At 34.1% G+C, this 21,842-nt stretch overlaps 3 protein-coding genes and 1 long non-coding RNA gene across 7 annotated transcripts; 2 read left to right on the top strand and 2 right to left on the bottom strand.

Annotated features, from left to right (window-relative positions):
- Positions 1–3,026: 3,026 nt before the first annotated feature.
- Positions 3,027–6,327, top strand: LOC111204561. 3 transcript variants are annotated; one of them, XR_002657048.2, is made up of 4 exons: positions 3,027–3,609; positions 3,694–3,829; positions 3,912–4,088; positions 6,110–6,327. It is a non-coding gene; the product is annotated as an uncharacterized LOC111204561 (long non-coding RNA). The 3 variants fall into 3 exon arrangements; XR_007321461.1 differs by having other exon boundaries at positions 3,029–3,609; positions 3,957–4,088; XR_007321460.1 differs by having other exon boundaries at positions 3,037–3,609; positions 4,007–4,088.
- Positions 6,328–9,758: 3,431 nt separating this feature from the next.
- On the top strand, positions 9,759–14,313 carry LOC106389369 (4-coumarate--CoA ligase 4). 2 transcript variants are annotated; one of them, XM_013829594.2, is made up of 5 exons: positions 9,760–10,948; positions 13,140–13,335; positions 13,407–13,620; positions 13,703–13,805; positions 13,894–14,313. In XM_013829594.2, the coding sequence occupies exons 1-5, from the start codon at positions 9,863–9,865 to the stop codon at positions 14,011–14,013; spliced, it is 1,719 nt and encodes a 572-aa protein (XP_013685048.1). In that variant the 5' UTR covers positions 9,760–9,862; the 3' UTR covers positions 14,014–14,313. The 2 variants fall into 2 exon arrangements, with proteins under 2 accessions (XP_048609176.1, XP_013685048.1); XM_048753219.1 differs by lacking the exons at positions 13,703–13,805; positions 13,894–14,313 and having other exon boundaries at positions 9,759–10,948; positions 13,391–13,585.
- Positions 14,314–14,988: 675 nt separating this feature from the next.
- Positions 14,989–16,303, bottom strand: LOC106389371 (mitogen-activated protein kinase kinase 5). Its single transcript, XM_013829595.3, is given in 2 exon segments — positions 14,989–16,285; positions 16,288–16,303. Coding segments are annotated over 2 exon segments (1,077 nt in total). The 5' UTR covers positions 16,289–16,303; the 3' UTR covers positions 14,989–15,209.
- Positions 16,304–19,542: 3,239 nt separating this feature from the next.
- On the bottom strand, positions 19,543–21,066 carry LOC106389366 (mitogen-activated protein kinase kinase 5-like). The gene is made up of 2 exons (XM_013829592.3): positions 20,974–21,066; positions 19,543–20,647 (listed from the first exon to the last, which is right to left on the bottom strand). Exon 2 carries the CDS (start codon positions 20,616–20,618, stop codon positions 19,692–19,694), a length of 927 nt encoding a protein of 308 aa, XP_013685046.1. The 5' UTR covers positions 20,619–20,647; positions 20,974–21,066; the 3' UTR covers positions 19,543–19,691.
- Between the last annotated feature and the right edge of the window lie 776 nt (positions 21,067–21,842).

Raw genomic sequence — 21,842 nt, 5'->3', positions numbered from 1 at the left:
ATCTTGGACAACTTCCATGTAAGTCGTCGGACGGACGACTTCCGTGTAAGACTTCCGTGTAAGTCGTCTGGAAAAAAAATAATTTTTTTTGTTTTATTTTTCAGTTGCAAAACTAACATGAGACGACTTACATGGAAGTCGCCTCAAATTTTTTTTTTAAACAAACAAAGATGGACGACTTCCATGTAAGTCGTCTAGGTTAAAAATCAATTGCAAAAGTAAATCAAGTGGACGACTTCCTAGAAGTTTACTAGACGACCTCCGTGGAAGTCGCATGCGTCAATGTTTAATAAGCTTTCATTTTTTCTAAAACTATAAAGACTTTTTAATATTTTTTTGTTAATTCATGCATATTAGTCGATATTTGAGCTCCTAAATGAAATTCATAACTTAATTGGTTTTAATTATGAGTTTACCGACATTCATGTGTATTAATGTTTCCAAAAGACTTCCATGGAAGTCTTCTACGTTAGTTTTTGTAAATTTATTAAGTAACTTTAAGATATGTTTATTTAATTTTAAAAAGTGTTAAATAACTTCAAGAATATCAAGTAACATGTTTTAATGTGTCTTCTTAGATCATAAGATATACTTTTTAACTTTCAAGAAATTTGAAATTTCAATTTTCACTTAAAATTTTGAGTTTCCTGCTTAAATTTTAATTTTTCCGCTTTAATTTGCCGTTTATATTTCAATTTCTCGCTTCAAATTTAAGTCTTCCGAGAAGACTTCCCATAAGACTTCTAATGAAAGTGTTCTATCTTTGAACTTATGTAATGGTTTATCTTTTGTGAATTTGACTAAGTTTTCTTGAGAATTCTTCTCCCTTAGTTGTAATAAATTTGATTAATTTTTTGTGTTATTATGTTTTGCTATTGAAGTTGTATCAATAAATTCAATTATGTCAATTAATCTTGGAAAGATAATATTGTGGAATATGAACATATTCACCAAATCGTTTTATTAATATCTCTTCAAATTTACAAAAAAAAAAAAAAAATCACAACTAAAGAAGTAGACATGCAAATCATAAAACAGACCACAAACAAAACTATTATAGATCATTCATCTACAAAGACAAGCTTGGACTCCACTTAATATGGAAGAAGACTCCGTTAGAAGGCTTCCAGGAAGTCTTCTAGCACTTTATATTTTAGAAGACTTTGGAAAACTTATGGGAAGTCTTTTCGGAAGTCTTCTAAAATATAATGCACTAGAAGACTTCCTCCCATAAGTCTTCCAAAATCTGTTTCAGATCTGAAAAACATGAATATCAAACCCAGATCTGAAAAACATGCATATCAAAAAACGTTCAAATGGCTTAAAACAGAGAAAATGAGTGGAAGATTATATAGATATATTTTTATAGAACACACAACGTATCCACTGAGAACCATCTGGTTAAAAATCTGCAACAAAAAAATAGATTAGTGAGAAGGACGTGAGACAAAAATGAAAAATTAATATAAAGTTTGGTGTTTTCAAGTCAAAGAGATTAGAGCGGCTTTGGAGAGTTTTAGTTTGGAAAAAAAGTAAGAACTTTATGCAACAGAAAATTATTAAATGAAGAAAAATCAGACATAAAAACTTATCAAAACGCTCAGATCTTTTATGAAAGTGAAACATGTGAGAAGTCTTCGAGTACATTATATTTTAGAAGACTTTGGAAGACTTATGGGAAGTCTTCTCAGAATTCTTCTAAACTATAATGTGCTAGAAGACTTCCAGGACTAGAGCATTATATTTTAGAAGACTTCCGAGAAGACTTCCCATAAGTCTTCCAAATCTGCTCCAGATCTGAAAATCAGGTATATCAAACTCAGATCTGAAAAACCTGTATATCAAAAAACGTTCAAATGATTTAAAAACAGAGAAAATGAGTGAAATATTAGATAAATCTACCTTTAAATGAACGGAAGATGAGAACAATGTGATGAAAAACCTCACCAAGATAAACTAGTGAGAAAGACATGAGAGAAAAACAATAAATTGATATAAAGTTTGGTGTTTATAAGTTCAAAAAGATTAGAGAGATATTGAAAAGTTTTAGAATAAGGAACATAACATTTTTGCTGCGGCCATTTGACAAGAGGAGAGAGAATATGCAAATTTTAATTTATACATGGAGACAAAAATTCCAACAAGGTTAAATATTTTCGATTCAGAAGATTTTCAAGTAAGTCTTCTAATAGAAGAATTCCTAGACGAGTTACTTGTAAGTCGCCCAGAAGACTTCAATACTTTTAGCGGGAAACTAAAATATTTTTAGCGGGAAACTAAAATATTTTTAGTGGGAGTTAGAAGACTTATCTGCTAGTCACTTCTAATCGCCAGACGACTTAAATGTTAGTCGTCTAGACCCTAAACATAACCCATAAACTAAATTAACTAATTAAATACTTTATAAAATGAAATTAAACTTAAAAATTGTTTACTATACACATAAATAAAAACATATAGGTAAAATTTTAATTTTTCAAAAAAAACATTTAATCTTTCCAAAATCTAGCCCTAAGAATACATATAATACTACAACATATGTTGTCAAACCTTAAGCCAAAGAATATCATGATTAATTACTTTCACTCATCTATGTTGAAAACTATTCAATTTTATTATATCTTAATTTATATTACTTAAAACTGTTTATAATTACATGATTTTAATTTTTCACTTGTCAAAATATTTTTTTGTAATTATAAATTATTTTTAAGATCAGCTATACTAGAAGACTTTCATGGAGACGATGTACATTATTTCAGAAGACTAATAAGACTTTCCGGGCTATATTCGTAAAAATAAATTATGTTTTTTTGTTTGGTTACAAGAGGCTGGCTGTAATTTCACAAGACTTTTGGGTTACTTTTACATTTGATTCAAGTTTGAGTATACTTTTGCAATCAAAGTCAAGTTTTGAGTCATATTTGGCAAATTTCCCAATTTTGTTTGCATAATATATGAATTAACACATTGCAACTAATTAAGAAGATATTTATATATAAGTTAGTCATAATTTTTATTTTTATTTTTATTTTGCACGTTTAGCCCATTACTGTGTGCACATTCATATCTCGGCTCTTTATAAAATTATAAAAAGCACCTATCAATTCATGAACAAAAAATAAATAAATATGAAGCACCCATCCAAATAAATGTTATAGCTCTTGAATTGATTTTGGACGTATTTGAATTATGGATTTGACAAAAGAAATGTATTGCATTATGAATAGATTGTGTGATGATCATATAAGAAAAGGCTAACAATTACTAACAAATTTAATTCATTAACAAAGGACGTACCACATGTTGATGAACACCATGTTCAATATGTGGGTGGGATATTCATATAACGTTAGTTTCTGGTTTTATTAATAACATTTTTCAGACTGGACTACTATGTATGATTTACTGCTACTTTCTCATTATTTCATATCTTCGTTAGTGGGAAATTGAAAAATGTTGTTGTTTAAACATTTTTTTATGACTAAAAAAAAAGAAACAATGTTTCAGGGTTACTTGTGTAGACTTGTTTACTTAAAAGGGTGTTGATTGATTACAGGGTGATCTAAGAAACAAAGGAGATATTGAGAAACTCTTCTCCAAACAGAGGTATTGTTCTTGTTAGATTCTTCTTATTCTCAAGAGAGTTGTAAAGTTAATAACTTTCCTGGATCTTATTGTGAGGGTAAACAGGTTTGATGCTGTGATCCATTTCGCGGGTCTTAAAGCTGTGGGTGAAAGCGTTGGCAACCCTCGCCGCTACTTCTACAATAACTTAGTTGGAACTATCAATCTTTACGAGACCATGGCAAAGCACAACTGCAAAATGGTCAGTTAAAATCCTACAGCCTTAATAAAATGTTAAAGATTTCATCTTTTTACATTGGAGTGTTGTTGTAATATACATACAGATGGTGTTTTCATCGTCTGCAACTGTGTATGGACAACCTGAGAAGATCCCATGCATGGAGGTTTTGGTTTTATAAGAATATGATTTGAAAAACAGGTGAGGGACTACATCCATGTGATGGATTTGGCTGATGGACATATCGCTGCACTGAGGAAGCTATTTGATGATCCAAAGATAGGTAATGATCTCGGGAGATTTCACTCTTTGATTGGATACTTTCTCAGACATGTTTGTTGTGATTATCACAAGTGGATTTCACAAGGAGATTTCACTCTTTTATTTTAAATCATTATACTTTTTTTAAAAAAAAAAATATATATATATATATATATATATATATTTAAGAACCCCTACGAAGTTTTCTCATTAGAGGGGAAAAAATTTATTTGCACTAACAAAGATTTTTAATTTTTCAAATCACCTTATTAACTACTAATTTAATCATAAGAACCCATTAAAGGTTCTAATGGATGGACTTGCTCTAAACGATCCACGGAGTATGTCACAAATATAATATAACACCCAAAATAATATAATTATATGATAGAGAGATACAACAACTTTGTGGTCTAAATCAGACTATTGGTGGTTCATAAGAATTAGCTTTGCAACTATTTATCATTGTCATATTAGGGGTCACCAGAAACGGGATACTAATTGATAACCACAACTAGCCCTGGGACGGATCCGAATATCCAGGAAATTTAGGGTATCCGGATCCGGATCCGGATCCGTGGATTTAATATACGGATCCGAATTCGTGGTTTCCGGATATCCGTCTTAATATCCGGATCCAAAAAATACTAATTTTTTTTAATATAATACATAAATTAAATATTTAGAAATATATTTATATATGTTTATAATATTGTAAAAACTAAAATATAATATTATAAGATTAATTCATGTATAAATATTAATATATCAAATATAAATATTAATAAAATTTAAAAATTTAATGTATTTTAAAAATACGGATACGGATCCGGATATCCGGACCTAAAAATTAAGATATCCGGATCCGGATTCGGTTTGCACGGATCCAAGATTTTACTATCCGGATTCGGATCCGGACACCCCGGATATCCTATTTTCGGAGCGGATCTCGGATCGAATCCGGATCTCGGATAATAAGTCCCAGACCTAACCACAACTAGTAATTTGATTAAAAACATATAAAGCCACTCACAACTAGTAATTTGGATTGCATATTTTCTACTGAAGCTAAAGCAACACATACTCTCTTTAGAAACATTTACAGTGCACAGGTCACTTTTCAAGTTTATTATTACATTGTGAGTCACTTTGTTCTCTTGGGACACTTATTCTAACCAAGTCCACTTGCATTCATTAACTTGGTTTGTTTCTAGTTGATTTTAGATCCAATGGTTCAGATTCAACATATTTTACCTCTTAAAAATAACTTTTTTTTTAATTCAAATATTCATTAGATCTTCTTCCGCCGTGAAAACCTTTCATCCTCTTGGACCAAAAATCCTTCTTCTACCTCTCTCCTCTCTCATATCTCACATTCTAAATATCAGATTGAAAAAAATTTAATTGGTGGATGCGATAACTTAATTGCATAGAAGAATTTCGATCTCCCATAAATCCATAATCGGAAGCGATGTCGCTGCTAACTGGGGAATCTCGTCGTCTCCGATGAACCATTGCCTATGTGTTTCTAACGGATGCAAAGAGAGTAATCTCGTCCATGCGGCAAATACCACAATCACCGTTGGATAGCTTCACCGTCTTTGGTCGGTTCACTCCCAATTCATCCCATGTGCGAGTTGAAACAGCAAAGCTCAGAAAAGACATTGATAGAGCAGTTGGTGAGGAAACATGTAAGAGAAATTTGTTCACGACTCTCATGGTGATGAGACCAATAAATTATTATTGCTATAATAACTGCAGGCTCATTTTCTGTGTTAGGATACAGTGTTGAGATTCACTTGAATATTATCTCGTTGTGTTCTCCACCATAGAGTAATAAAGGTTCATATTTACTTTTGCTAAAGGTAGTTATGTGATTACATCTGTTGTTATTTAGCTGATGAGTTGCTAAAGGTTCGTATTTGGTTTTGTTTTTCTAGAATTGTTAAGATTTTCTCACTTGGTAACTGCTTGATGATTGAAGGTCTTATTCATTTGTCTGCATAGACCAAATTCGAAACACTGTCTATCTATGGTTTGCAGTGTACAAGTGGATGAGTTTGGGTTGATACGTTTGAAGCCACGGATGCAAACTTCACTGTGATTTGCAGTGTACAAGTGGACATCGATTACATGTTGTACACGTGGATATAGTCATCTAATTGTACATGTGGATAGTACAATATGTGTACACCACATAACACAATATGTGTACACTTTGAAAACTTTTATATATTCATGTGTTCTAAAATTTTAAACCACGATCAATCTAGATATTCATCTACACCAAAAACTTTCATTTACCCAAAGTATATATATTTTACATATATGTACATGAGATCTTCAGCCAATTTGCAACATAGCTACAATGTTCGAAAGAGTATAAGAGCATAATATGCACATTCCTTGAAATAAATATACCACAAAAACACACTTTTTTACTGATAATATAATTTGTTTTTTGGAATGACTCGTTTGTTTTTTGATGCTGCAAAAGCTCGTATGTATTGTGCATGCCATTAGGGAATGTGATTTGATATTGTCTAAGCTTCCATGTGATTCTTCCTGTTTTATGCTTTTTTCTCTCGTTTTTCAGTCTCCATGTACAACCTTAGACAATATCCATATGTACACCATTGTTTATGTACATATATCTCATTCTTCTTAAAAACTAAAAATTAACATTCTAAAATAGTCACCCTGGTGAGAAGACTCCCTGCAAGTTGATTCATTGAATTGCAAAATTGATCAAGAAATAGTCACTCTTAATCTGTTAAGCACATAAATCCTGAAGCTTTTCTCAATTTTATAGTGATCACCTTTGTTCTGTATAAAGCTTGAAGCTTTTTTGTGTGTATGGATGTGGTTTAGTGAGTTTGTGGTTGTCTTATTTTTTTGTAGGTTCACATATGTTGGAAAGTTATCTAAAGTACGAGGCTTTGGTGATATATATAATCAAAAGGAACTTTTTTTTCTGACCATGGACACTATGTTCTGATCATGGGCACTCTTCCATGTTTTCATATTTCACAAAAGAAGTTGCTTGGGTTTGCTTTGTCGGTCATGTCACTTTCGTCAAAATAAATGTATAAGGATAAACGGTGTGAGAGGATGAATTATCGTTTGGTTATGGTTATTCTTACTGCGGAGGCGGTGGCGGAAAAAATCCAAAAAAATTGAATGACATTATCGGAAGAAAGGAAAGGTTGTGTTACAGATGGTGGTTGTGAAAGGAAAGAAAAACAGAGAAAAAAAAAATCTAATCAATTGAATAAAATAATCATTTAGTTCAGAGGTTTCAAATTTCTTAACCAACCCAACTAAAAAGAAAATGCCTAATTACCTTAATACTCATCCTTGGTTTTGCTTTTGGGAGGACAAACAAGTCTTCAACCATTGAAAACTACGTCAGTAATACTTTGGGTCCGACTGGTGACCATCCGAAAAACAAGAGGAACGAATAAAAAAAGAATGTACGGGAATAAAATACCAGGAATGAAAAGGAATGGTTATTCCTTATCAAATTTGACAAGAAATAATTTTGTTCTTTAATTCTCTACAAAAAAGGGAATGAAAGGGAATGAGAGGAAATTATTATTCCTTGTGAATGGTAATATTTTTTAGGAACGTTAGAGAATGCATTATTCCTCGTCGTTCCCTGGTCACCATTTGTGCTTTGCAATGTAATAAAAATACATAATGTGTCTATTAACTCCTCTCTTTAATGGAGAGAAAAGTTTATATTTATTGCAACTTCGATTTGCGTTATTAACTCCTCTCTTTAATGGAGAGAAAAGTTTATATTTATTGCAACTTCGATTTGCGTTAACCAGGTGTAAGGAATTGTCTCTACCCTTCGTAATTATGGGTTAATGAGTAATTTCTTATAGGAATCTATTACCCCGAGTTTCAAGAATTATCCCCTTTTTACAAATTGTTTTATAAAAAGTTCTTTTTTTGTTACATTATTGTATCGTACAGTGAAGAAGATGCACATGGTTTACCGTTTACGAATGTGGCAGATATTGGAATGTGATATTCAAGTTTTAATGCATACTTGAATTATAAGAGTCATCTAAAAAGAAAAGCAAGCTTCAAGTAAAGAGAACTTCGAATTCGTTTGTTAAAGGTTTTTCATTCACTAATGTCCAGTTCATCCATGCAATGGTCTACGTATAGGTGGTTCGCTAGAAACGAATTAAGATTGTGTTTTTAATAGAGGAAAACAGATTACTCGGAATAAATTAACACGAGACAATATAATAGTCAAATCAATACATCCATGAGGACCATGACAAATGATATAATGGGTCACCAACCAAACTTAACCACTTGGTTACAACTTGTTTTTGGCTTCAAGCACTTCATTTTGTTTGGTCTTGATTTTGTTAATCGCTTGCCACGCTTTGATATTTTTACACTCGCTATAGTTAATGATGTAATATTTTTTTAAACGATATTTAGAAGATGGTTAAAGGTTAAGTGCAAGTTTTCATATCAGGTGATAAACCGTAATTATTAGATTGAAAGAAATTTTTTACACAAGGTCTGAAACTTCATGGACAATTTTTTTTTACTATACATGATAACATGTGTACACTTTTTTGTCCAACAACATAAAATGTGCAATATGGAGGGTTGAAATCCGGGTAGTAATAAAACTGGATGTTACATTACGTACATCATATCAACTCGGTTGCATCAAATGCGTTGCATCAAGTTATTATGGATGATACATCTGATCGTGGGCTTAGGTCCATGCGTCGTCCGTATAGTCTAGGGTTTTAGATGCGATATGCTACTATATATATCTTGTATTTGAATTAACCATAAATTTGCATTTTGTAAGCTCAATATCGCCTCCAATAATAAGATCTCTTTTTGCCTGTAGACGTATCCCTATGGGTGAACCACGTTAAATATCTATGTCTTAGTTTCATTGCTTTTATTCATCTGTTTTCGCATCTGTTCGTTCTAACGTCTGTTACAGCAATATCAAATAATATTAATTAACACAAGATATTAGGCTACATTTCATGGTTTAAAATAAATACATTATACATTTCACTGTCTTAATTTTTTTGACCGATCTTGTGATTTTTTTTCTGTTGGAGTAATCTTAAGGTTTCCATACCAGGAATATAATAATATTGTATTAAAAGGCAGATAATATTATAGTAGTTATTATTGACCAAAAATGAAAATATTATCCCTCTCAAGCAAAGCAGGAGTCACAATCAAACTCTATATATCTACATGGATTTAATCGCGTACAAAAATTAGTTACATCTTACACAGTTTTTGTTAAAAAAAACAACTTATACGTTTAAACAAAAAAAAAACATAGTATAAAATTTAAATTTACCTAATTAAGCGAAATTTAATTGCTTTTATATATACACTTAAAATACAAAATTATAATTCACCTTAATAATAAAAATTACATGTACAATAGTTTTTAATAAGATTTTTTGACACCTACAAGATAAAAGAAACTTTATTTGAATAATAAAAACAGTGTTGAAAATCAACAGTAAAATGGCCCACCCACCAACTACACTGCACTCGACCAATAGTTTATAGACAAATCATAAAGAAAATCGCATCTAATGGAAATAAATCATAGTGGATATAATAATTAAAAAAAAATCGGGTTCGTCCAGTTTCTTTATAAAACCCAACGTACCATTATAAAAACTCAATCAAAAGAGGAAAAACGAAAAAGAAAAATAAACGTTACATTTTTGAAAATAAGTTTTATTTTTTCTAAGTAGAAGAATTAGATTCTGCACACAAATGGTGCTCCAACAACAACAACAAACGCTTTTTGTCACAAAGAAGACAGATCAAGAACTTCCTCTTAAGACAGATCCAGAGCCTTCTCGTGAATTCATTTTCCGGTCCAAACTTCCCGACATCTCCATCCCTAATCATCTTCCTCTCACCGATTACGTCTTCCAGAAGTTCTCCGGCGACGGCGACGGAGACTCCACAGCCACATGTCTCATCAACGGTGCCACCGGACGTATCTTTACCTACGGTGATGTACAAATCAGTTTACGGCGTATCGCCGCCGGGATCCATCGGCTAGGGATCCGCCAACGTGACACCGTCATGCTCCTTCTCCCAAACTCGCCGGAGTTTGCTCTCTCCTTCCTCGCCGTCGCTTACCTCGGAGCCGTATCCACCACTGCGAATCCGTTCTATACAAAGTCAGAGATAGAGAAACAAGCAAAAGCTTCCGCCACGAAAATGATCATCACTAAGCCATGTTACGTTGATAAACTTACAAACCTGAAGAACGACGGCGTTTTGATCGTTTGCGTGGAAGATGAAAACGACGCAGTTCCAGTAGCTGACGGTTGTGTGAGTTTCAAGGAACTGGCTCAAGCGGACGAAACAGAGCTTCCGAAACCGGAGATCTCACCGGAAGACACTGTAGCGATGCCGTACTCCTCCGGAACCACGGGGCTTCCGAAGGGAGTGATGATCACTCACAAGGGATTAGTTACGAGCATCGCTCAGAAAGTAGACGGAGAAAACCCTAACGTCAACTTCACCGGAGATGACGTCATTCTATGTTTCCTCCCTATGTTTCACATTTACGCGCTCGACGCGTTGATGCTCTCGGCTATGAGGACGGGTGCGGCGATCTTGATCGTTCCGAGGTTCGAGTTGAATCTGGTGATGGAGCTTATTCAGAGGTATAAGGTCACCGTGGTTCCGGTGGCTCCTCCGGTGGTTCTAGCGTTTGTTAAGTCTCAGGAGACGGAGAGGTATGACCTGAGCTCAGTGAGGATGATGCTTTCAGGCGCAGCTACGCTCAAGAAGGAGCTTGAAGACGCCGTGCGTCTCAAGTTTCCCAATGCCATATTTGGACAGGTCAGTTTTAGTTAGTGTCCTTTCATTTTCACAACTATTTTGCTTATTTCTTCGTAAATTTAATTCAATTGGACAGAGTCTGAGAAACATGATTATTGAGAATTTGCAATTAGTTAATAACTCGTGGATTATTATTGAGTAGAAAATGGATTAGTATAGCTATTTCGATTAGATTATGTGGTACTTAAAGATTAACGTACATTTGTAATGTTTAGTACTATAAATGCGTGTGGTAGGTGAAGATTTGTCGCTATGTGCAATTGCCTAACGTGATTAATCAATCAAATGGAATATTTTAATGTAGAAATAGACACACTAAGTTCGTGGTCTAAATATTTAAGAAATGGACTGATAGTGGTGGTTCACCAAACCTAAGCTTTAAAACTATTTATGTTAGTGTCTAGATCTTCAGCGTCACCAAATTTCGAATATTTATTGGTAAATTGCGATGTTAGAGGTGCCAATAGTATTTGATTATATGTAGTCGTTTGATTAGCTATCGTTGTCACTATCTTTGACTATACAAGTTTTCAATGAGATCAAAATTAAGGTATATCTCCTGTTGAGTAAAGATATTATCAAGGACTTGTCAAATACACTAACAAGTTCGTGGTCTAAATATTTAAGAAATGGATTAATTAGTGGTAGTTGCATCAAACCTAAGCTTTAAAACTATTTATGTCAGTGTAGATCGGCATCATCAGATTTCGAATATATACGGGTAATGGCGATGTTAGAGACTAGAGTATAATATACTATTTGTTTTAATATGTGGAAATTGGCTACCCATCGTTCTCGTCATCTTTGACTATACAAGTCAACCAGTTAGATGAAAGTTAAGTACCTCGTGGTGGTAAGCGAATTATAAAGGGGAACCAAATAAAAACATATTGTTCTAAAATTTCACATCAAAACGACAATTCCAAATTCTGACAAATGTATTTTGTTCTATTAATAGCAAAAAAAAAAAGTTAGCAAAATGTACATTTAGACGACCAGATAGAAGGATGGTTCATATTTGGTCAGACTTTGCCATTTCGGGTAGACTTCGAGAGTTTAAACCAGTTTAGCTGACTGAGAAGGATGATTCATTCTAGTCTAATAAATTGTTCAACCATTAATTAAAGTACTTTTCTATAGGCTAGTTTCTGCTTGGTCCAAAATATCCGGCTATATATATATATATGTAATATTTTATTTTCTTGAGAATTTTATCCGACTATATTATAGACTAAAAGCAGTTTAAATTTACGTAGCTCATGTTATTAGACTAGATATATGATATATCTATCATCCTGCGGTTTCTTGGTTCATGTCTAGTAAACGACTATAGAACTCATTTTAGACTTGAGAAAATAAGGTTGAATCCTTTTATTGTGAGATTGGTCTCGATTTAAAGCATAGCACCTTCGATTATAAAAAAATTTAAACAACTAAAATGAAGACAATAAATTAGTACCTAAGCCAATATGGTTTCGTCCGGTTGGTTGAATATCACTAAATAGTTCCTAAGATAGGATAATAGAATAACAAAACCAACATTAAAGTATCCAACAAGTTCCTTGTTATTCAAATTTTGCACCATATTAAAAGGTACAGTAATAAATAAAATTAAAAACATTATATAAAACAAATAGAGTACAATGATTATTAGCTTTTAAATGGAGTCTAGTGTCACACTGACAAATAAAGAACACTCTAATCCCACTGCCCCCTTTGTTCTGCATTTTCTCTGTTTCGTTTCTCACATTGCCTTTGGATAATGTAGTTTGGATGATTTGTGAGAAAATAAATTATTTGAACCGTTTAGTTCATTATTGGGGACACATTCATTACTCATCTCTTTATAAGAATCACCCATCCAGATCGAGCTTATAGTTGTTTTTAATTCCATTTGAGAAAAATAAACTCCAGTATTGACTTGTTGATAGGTAGTGGGATCATACAGAAAACGTTAACAGTACCCATCAAATTTAATTCAACTAGGACGACAAACACATGTTGATGAGACTGTCATACATTAATTTCCGTTTACTTAAATTTTTCAGACAGAACTTATTTGATGACTTTTGCTGTGGTTCCTTAGCTCCTGTCTTCGTCAGTATGGATGTTAATATGGTAGACAATTGTCAACTGTTGTCGTTTTCACATTTTTGTAATGACTAAACTGAAAAAGGAAACACGTTTTCAGGGTTATGGAATGACTGAGTCAGGAACGGTGGCTAAGTCATTAGCGTTTGCAAAGAACCCATTCAAGACCAAGTCTGGTGCGTGCGGGACTGTGATCAGAAACGCGGATATGAAAGTGGTCGACACCATAACCGGAGTCTCTTTACCACGCAACAAACCTGGCGAAATATGCATCCGAGGTGATCAACTCATGAAAGGTAAACGAATCAATGATTTTACTTACATAGGAAAAATACTTTGTTGGTGAAAAAGAGTGTGTTATTGTTAGGTTATTTGAATGATCCGGAGGCGACTGCGATAACCATAGACAAAGACGGGTGGTTACACACAGGAGATATTGGGTTTGTGGATGATGACGATGAGGTCTTCATTGTTGATAGGTTAAAGGAACTTATCAAATTTAAAGGTTATCAAGTGGCTCCAGCTGAGCTTGAAGCATTGCTTATTTCTCATCCTTACATCGAGGATGCTGCAGTTGTCGCGTGAGTTTTTAAAACACTATTCTAAAACCTTCCAGTTTGAAGAACCACTATATGTAGCTTCTAAAGAAGTTGGAATTTTCAGGATGAAGGATGAAGTTGCTGATGAGGTTCCAGTAGCATATGTGGTTAGATCAGAAGGGTCTCAGTTAACCGAAGATGATGTCAAGAGTTATGTCAACAAACAGGTAAAGATTTTACTTCCACTCTCCAAACGCAAAACACACAAAGATGGATACTTTTACATGTCTTAAATGAATGGTGTCTTACATGTAGGTGGTTCATTACAAGAGAATCAAGATGGTGTTTTTCATAGAAGCAATTCCGAAAGCAGTGTCCGGAAAGATTCTGAGGAAGGAACTCCGAGCTAAACTGGAATCTGAGTACCCTAAATAGATTTAAGAGAGTTGTGGATGAATGTGTAAGCTCCAACGCTAAGGTCACTAAGAAGCAATTATTTGGTATCCGATTTTATTTCAAGACATCAATCCTGTAAAGTCAAGCGCATTTCTATATATTATAAAGTATTATAAAGTATTAGTTACTCTCATGTGACTGTGTTTTAGTGAGGCCATGCTTTCTATCTGTATAAAAGTTTCAGGAAGATTGAGAAAAGTTTATGGAGAGTTTGGTGGTTTCCAAATCCTCATCTTTGTAATTTCCAAACTCTGATATATTAAACGCTGGCTTCGGTTTCTTGTTTGTGTTTGGAACCTAGAGCTAAGCTACCCCAGCCACATGATACATTTCCTATTATCATTTGACAATCCTCCTAAGAGGAATGGCAACTAAACCGACACTAAAGCGACAATGAGTGGGAAGTGGCACAAAAAAGAAGTTTAATGTAGGTAGAAGTCGAGATCAAATAAAGCCCCAACAGTATCCCATAGCAGGATCTTGAAATAACATGAGTTTCAAATATAAAGGAAAATACAACAACTAGTTACTGAAACTGAAATATAGCAGCAGTCATATACAACTTGAAGAAGGAAATGTGAGAGCGACATACTTATATGTTAAAACCTTTTGTTCATAATGACCAACATAATAAACATGAAGTAGACTGTCTTAGTAGATGCTGAGACGCTAGAACCTGAACTGAACACTTGAATAAGAATAGATTCCTAATCACACTAAAGCATTAAGACAAGATTACAAGAAACCAGGTGAAAGCCTGAGGTTTTTCATGCATGATCAAAGTCAGAAACAAACAAAACCTTGCATATGAATTCTACCAATTAGAAGAGAGTCCCATGATTTCCTCAAAGGTCACAAGACAAACTTTTCAACTTTTCCGCATCTATTAAACAATCTAAGACCATACACGACAAAGAAACAAACAAGGCAGAAAAACCTCAGACAGTTTGAGCCTTTAGGATGAGCTTTTTTTATTAATGAAACTGGAAGATAATAATAAATCATAATAACAAATCTACTACAAAGCCAAACTCATCTTCATTCACAAATCATAACCATATAAATATTTTATCATCACCCAAACACAAAACAAGTTCAAGCAGCTTCACAAGACTAAAACCGAGTTTCTTCCCTGACCAATCACAACCACTGGAGAGGAAGGCAAAAAAGAAAAACTAAGACGCCGGAGGTGGCGGCGGCGGCAACATTTGACGAAGATTCGGACCACCACTTGATTTAACTATAAAAGGATGCTGCAAAAGCTGCTGCGCAGACCATCTCTTAGGAGGATCACTCTGCAAGCAACAAGAGATGAAGTGACGAAACTCCTCAGACGCCGTCGCCGGAGCTTCCGGCGGCTGAGTCATACATATAGCACACATTAAACTCGCCCAGTCACCCTGTCTACTCACAGCGAAAGGGAACCTCCCCAAGTAAAACTCCAACACGCTAACACCAAGACTCCATATATCCCCCGCGTAACCGTCGTAACGACCGTGATTAAGATCGGTGTTGATCCTCTCGGGACTCATGTAAGCGATGGTTCCGACAGAGGAGTTGCAAGGATCCATGGTCTGCGCCAAGATCCGACTCACTCCAAAATCAGCAATCTTGACGTTATTGGCCGAGTTTATGAGAAGATTCGACGGTTTGATGTCGCGGTGGACGATGTGGCGGCGGTGGATATACGCCAAGCCGCTGAGAATCTGGCGCGTGAGATCAGCGAGCTCGTCTTCTCGCGATACGTGTCTTCCTTCGAGGGACCCTTTGTTCATGAACTCGAGCAAGACCTGGACCTCGCCGTTGTGATCGAACATGTCGTGGCATTTCACGACGTTGGGGTGGTCAACACTCCGAAGGATCTCGATCTCTCTGCAGATCTGGCGCCTCACGTTGTCGTCGTGGTTACCGTAGATCACCTTGAGAGCGAAGGGGCGCGAGGTGGGACGGTGGATCACTTTGTAGACCGTTCCTCCGGCGCCGCTCCCGATTCGGTTCACGCGCTCTAGCTCGGATAAGCTCTTGGCGGCGGAGATGTTGGTGGAGATCGCGGAAGAGGAGGCCAGAGCAGAGGAGGAGGATGGAGGAGGAGGGAGGGGGAGAGGGACAGCAAGAGCCACGTTGCGGTTAGGGAGTGGTAAGCTGAGGTCAGGACGTTTGTTTCGTCTCATGGCTTCTTCACCGACAAGGGGGTTTGATTCGTCCTTGGAATCGATCTGATCAAAGGACAAAGTTAAAATCGAGAGACAATCATCGAGAAAAATGTATCCACGTGCTCATGGGTGCGCGTGTGAAAAAATGCAAGCTGTGGAAGTTTGGTTGTGTTGTACTTGTAACTTGCAACACAAAAACTTGTGTTGGTCGGTCTGTTATATTTAATGGGATTTGTTTCGGCATGGGGATAGACGGCTTAGCTTGTGATGAAAAAGTGTCAGGACGCGAAAATCCAGATTAAAAATTACGAAACAAAGTGTGATAATATAAAACGGTAAAAACGTTTGAAAACCATATGAAAAAAACGAATGCGTGGAGTCGTGATATGACATTTTCCTTAACTCAATAAATCGTCCATCCGTGATACGGCTTCTATACGATTTTGAATCTCAGGATAAAACTGCGTGAGATTGTTTTGCATCACCCAAAACAAAATCTATGAACTAGCTACCACACCATATTTTTGAAACTTACTTTGAAATACTAGAAGTATTGCTGGAATTTTTGTACGTGGAAGCTTATGTATGAATTTATGAGGAGTGTATCTTTAGTGAAGAGATAAGATGTTTATTTATAGGAGAGATTCACAAAACTTAGTCATAAAGCAATTTTGACAAGTGTCATTAAGTTTCTTAAGCTTTTGATACTTGTTAATAAGTCATCAAGATTAGACACCAAGTGAACTTTAACATTTGCCATTTGTCACTAAGTTGCATTGCTTGGTCACTAAATTAGATTAGTTACCAAATTTACTTAGCTTAAGCTATTTGTCATCAAATAAACTTAGCTTAGTCATCAACTTAGTAAAATGGTTTCTCCATCATTTTACTCAGCCCATGAGCTTGCAAAATGTAATGGACTTTCTCTATATAAAGTATAATATTTACTTCACATTAGATTATTTTACTCAGTCCAATAGGCATGTAAAATTTTATTCACACATACTTAATTTTTACTCAGCACAATAGGCTTGTAAAAATAGTTCCAACAAAAAGGGATAAATTATAGGTTATCCAATTTGTTTAGATGTATGACTCCATAAAATCATATAATATTGTCCATAAATTCTTAATTCCTAGTTTATAAATAGCTTTTAACAAAAAATTAAAATTATCTATTATAATCAAATAAATCACGAAAAAACTATTGGATACAATTTTTAATAGAACCATTTCATTAGTTACTTAATATAAATTATTTGATTAATTACATTAATCAATAAAATATATAATATTTCTACAAGATTTTAAAAATTCATAACGATATTAATAATAAATCTATTTTAACTATAAAATTAAGTTTTTATTTTTAGTTACAAAAAAAATATAAAAAATCTTACAAAACATTTCAAATAATTTTATAAAATATTATGTTAATTAATTTCATAATTAGTAATATACTACTATTAATTACTATTATTTTTTAGTATAAAATGAAAATAAAAATTTGGTAGTTAGTTTTATAAATTATAATTATATTCCATATTATATAAGTAGAAATACTATATGAATTAAATATGACATAATTATATTAATTTGGTATGTTAACCTATTTTATTTTTAAAATGTGCTTTTATTTGAATAATAAATAAAATATCATTCTCTATTTAAACTAGGGTTAAAATTCTTAAACCATGCACTATTTTTATATAAAAAGTTAAATATTTAGCAGGTGTCAAACTTTTATTCTACCACTATATATTAGTATATTTTTATTTTATTTAAACTCTCAACAATATATTATATAAAATTATTATATAAAAATATAATAGTATGTAACTAACATTTATTTCATGTGTTATTTTCAAAATATGCTATTAGAAAATTTTAATATTAGTTCTCAAAAAAATATTTCATTAAATATATTAATGACAAATCAATTTTAACTATAACTTTTAATATTGGTTTCTAATTATAACAAAATCAGTTAGAAATATAAAAGTATCTTACCAACATTTTAAAATATTTTTATAAATTAATTAATTAGTTTAATAACAAAATAAATTCAAAATTCAAATAACATTCCAAATTCAAAAATAGTTGTGTAATTTTTTTAATTTATCTTGATTAAATATACAATTCTGAAAAAATATTCCAATCTCAAAATTGCATTATTCTAAATTTTAGAAAAGATAGAATCATAAATGCGAGATTATAAAATGAAAATTATATCCATATGAAAGTGAAGATCAACTTCTAGTTTAATATTGTATTCTAACCTTTATGATTTTAAAGGCATCTCCAACTCTATTCTATTTTCTACTTCAAACATCATTTTGGAATAAAATATGGTCAAATCCAATTTCATTTTCAACTCCAAAACTTGCAATTACTCCATTTTGGAGTTGAACTTCTTTTATTTATAGAATGGTCCTTTAATTTTAAATTTTTTTATTTAAAACATATTTAAAAATAATACAAAAATAAATATGATATTCCATAAGAAATTATTTAATACTTTTACATAAAAATTGCATAAACTAATAAAAATACTGAGCTAAAGATTAAAATATATACTAAATATAACATAAAATAAACGATTTTATAATCCGGTAAATCATTTTTGAAACTGCCATGAACGGTATGAATTTCCAATTTTAAAATATTTCTTGCCCAATTAAAAAAAAATCATGGATAAAAACTCATTATTTATTCTGAAATGCATTAGTTGAACATTTGTGAGAGAAAAAAATTCTAGTACTCATTATTGAACCAGAATATTTTATCTTATATATATATATATATATTATATTTATGATTTATTGTACTTCTAATAAGAAATGTTTAATTTAAATAAATTATATTGTGTGGATTTTTTATAAACATAAGATATTTAGGGTTAACTGACAATTTTTTGTAAGTAGAAGATGTTAGTAAAATTATTAATTAAATAAAATAAAATTATTGTAGAATATATATTTTTGGAATAAAAATGGAGTAAAATATAGTGTTGCAGTACTTTAGAGTAAAATATGGAGTGATTTTTCAGCCGGAAGAATATTAAGGATAGATTTTTTGTCAAAAAAAATAAAATATATTAAGGACAATCCTCCATGTAATATCCTTTTAACTTGCAATCTCGGGGGAGAATATAAACGAAGAACCGACGAATCTGTTGAGCGCGTGAGTATCTGCTTGGTTTGAGAATGTTCCTTCAGTCCATTGATTTTCCTTCGAGATATTGACTTTTGTGTATTACTGTTTTGTCAAGAATCTTGTGGTCAACTCAGGCCCTGGTCCCAACAATTTTAATTCCCCAAACAAAAACATTAAAAAGTGTTGTAATAAAACAAGATGGCTTTAACTAGTTATCTCTTCTTTTTTATTGGAACACATTAGTTCTGTCACAACCATACAAGCATTCTATTATTTATCACAAGAGGGAAAAGCAAACAACTAGGACGCCGGAGATGACAAAGGGAGAGGACGATGCGGCGGCAACATTTAAGGGACATTTGGACCACCGGTTGATTTGAGTATGAAAGGATGCTGCAAAAGCTGTTTCGCAGACCATCTCTTAGGAGGATCACTCTGCAAGCAACAAGAGATGAAGTGACGGAACTCCTCAGACGCCGTCGCCGGAGCTTCCGGCGGCTGATTCATACAAATAGCACACATTAAACTCGCCCAGTCACCTTCTCTACTCACAACGAAAGGGAACCTCCCCAAGTAGAACTCCAAGATGCTAACACCAAGGCTCCATATATCTCCGGCGCAACCGTCGTAACGTCCGTCATTCTGATCGGAGTCGATCCTTTCCGGGCTCATGTAAGCGACGGTTCCGACAGAGGAGTTGCAAGGATCCATGGTCTGCGCCAAGATCCGACTCACTCCGAAGTCAGCAATCTTGACGTTATTGGCCGAGTTTATGAGAAGATTCGACGGTTTGATGTCACGGTGGACGATTTTACGGCCGTGAAGGTAAGCCAAGCCGCTGAGAATCTGGCGCGTGAGATCAGCGAGTTCGTCTTCTCGCGACACGTGCCTTCCTTCGAGGGACCCTTTGTCCATGAACTCGAGCAAGACATGGACCTCGCCGTTGTGATCGAACATGTCGTGGCATTTCACGACGTTAGGGTGGTCAACACTTCGCAAGATCTCGATCTCTCTACATATCTGGTGCCTCACGTTGTCCTCGTGGTGCCCGTAGATCACTTTGAGAGCGAAGATGCGTAAAGTTGGACGGTGGATCACTTTGTAGACCGTTCCTCCGGTGCCACTTCCGATTCGGCTCACGTTCTCTAGCTCGGATAAACTTTTGGCGGCGGAGGAGGAGGAAGAGGAAGGAGGAGGGAGTGGGAGAGGGACAGCGAGAGCCACGTTGCGGTTAGGGAGTTGTAACTTGAGGTCAGGACATTTGCTTCGTTTCATGGCTTCTATAACCGTATCTCTGTCTTCTTCTGATCAAAGGAAAAAAAGTTAAATCAAGAAAAATGTATCCACGCGCTCAGGGAGTGCGCGGGTGGAAAAATGCAAAGCTGTGGAAGTATATGTCGCAACACTCTAACATGTTTTTGCTATTATATTTAATGAGATTTGTTTCAGCATGGGGATGATATATACGGCTATGACTAAAACAAAAAAATTATGCAACGTAGAGGCCACGAAAGATGGGAGAAAATTAAAATGGACCATATAAGAACATATATAGCTTATGATGAAAAGATTTTGAGTCATTCGAGCATGATTATGATGGGAGAAGAGATAAATTAATGGCTCAAGTTACCTCTTGTAGGGATGAAGCAACTTCTTGAAAGAGCAGCAAGTGAAAAATCTGGGACTCGTGAAGGAATGAGATGCAGAAGAAGATATGAAACTTGATGAACCTATATATAGCTGGTGAGAACAAGCAGATGGATTTTTCTTAGGTAGAAAAACGTGTTTAACTACTGGTATGGTAGCACAAGAACCGTAGGTGTCAACGAGCTCTGACGTTTCTGTAGTTCCTTGAAGGGTGGTTAACTCTCTTCTTTATCTTCTCCAACAACTGCATTTTGCATCCATACCATAATTGGCATTTTAAGTATCAAAATTACTTCTTGCTCGGATGCATATAGTGTGAACTCATCAAATATAACATGTGACAGCTCTTATTGGCTAATCCATCACCAATGAAACTCCATTTGCTATGTTAGCTAGGAATTAACATAACATTACGTAACATCATAACATGATGACATCCAGATGCATTTCATCAACTTCATTTAACTGCATGGCCTATGACATGGATAAAATTACATTTATGTGGAATGCTGCTGCTCTCATGATCTATCACATGGCTGTCATTCTTGAGCATTTCCCATCATGATCATTCTCTGTTCTTAGGCTGATGAACAAGCACACCATTTTTTTGTCAGAGCATTATGTAGGGACAATCAGGTTGAAATATATTCACCTACAAGGTGAGGTAAGTTTATATTCTGACGTCCAGGAACAGAGCCAGATGCAGGCATGGCGTGGCATGAAGTCTACTGATCAGTTGTCCGTTGCACCTATTTTTAACTGATGTCAGTGTACTGCTGCTTTAGGCTAGTTGATTATGGACGTGATATCAAAAGCGAGTTATAAGGTGTGTTAGTTTTCAATTTTCATAAA

The sequence above is a fragment of the Brassica napus genome, chromosome C3, assembly GCF_020379485.1.
Source record: "Brassica napus cultivar Da-Ae chromosome C3, Da-Ae, whole genome shotgun sequence".
Taxonomy (NCBI): Eukaryota; Viridiplantae; Streptophyta; class Magnoliopsida; order Brassicales; family Brassicaceae; genus Brassica; species Brassica napus.
The sequence above is the reverse complement of the archived record's forward strand: the minus strand, read 5'-3'. Positions and strand labels throughout refer to the sequence as shown.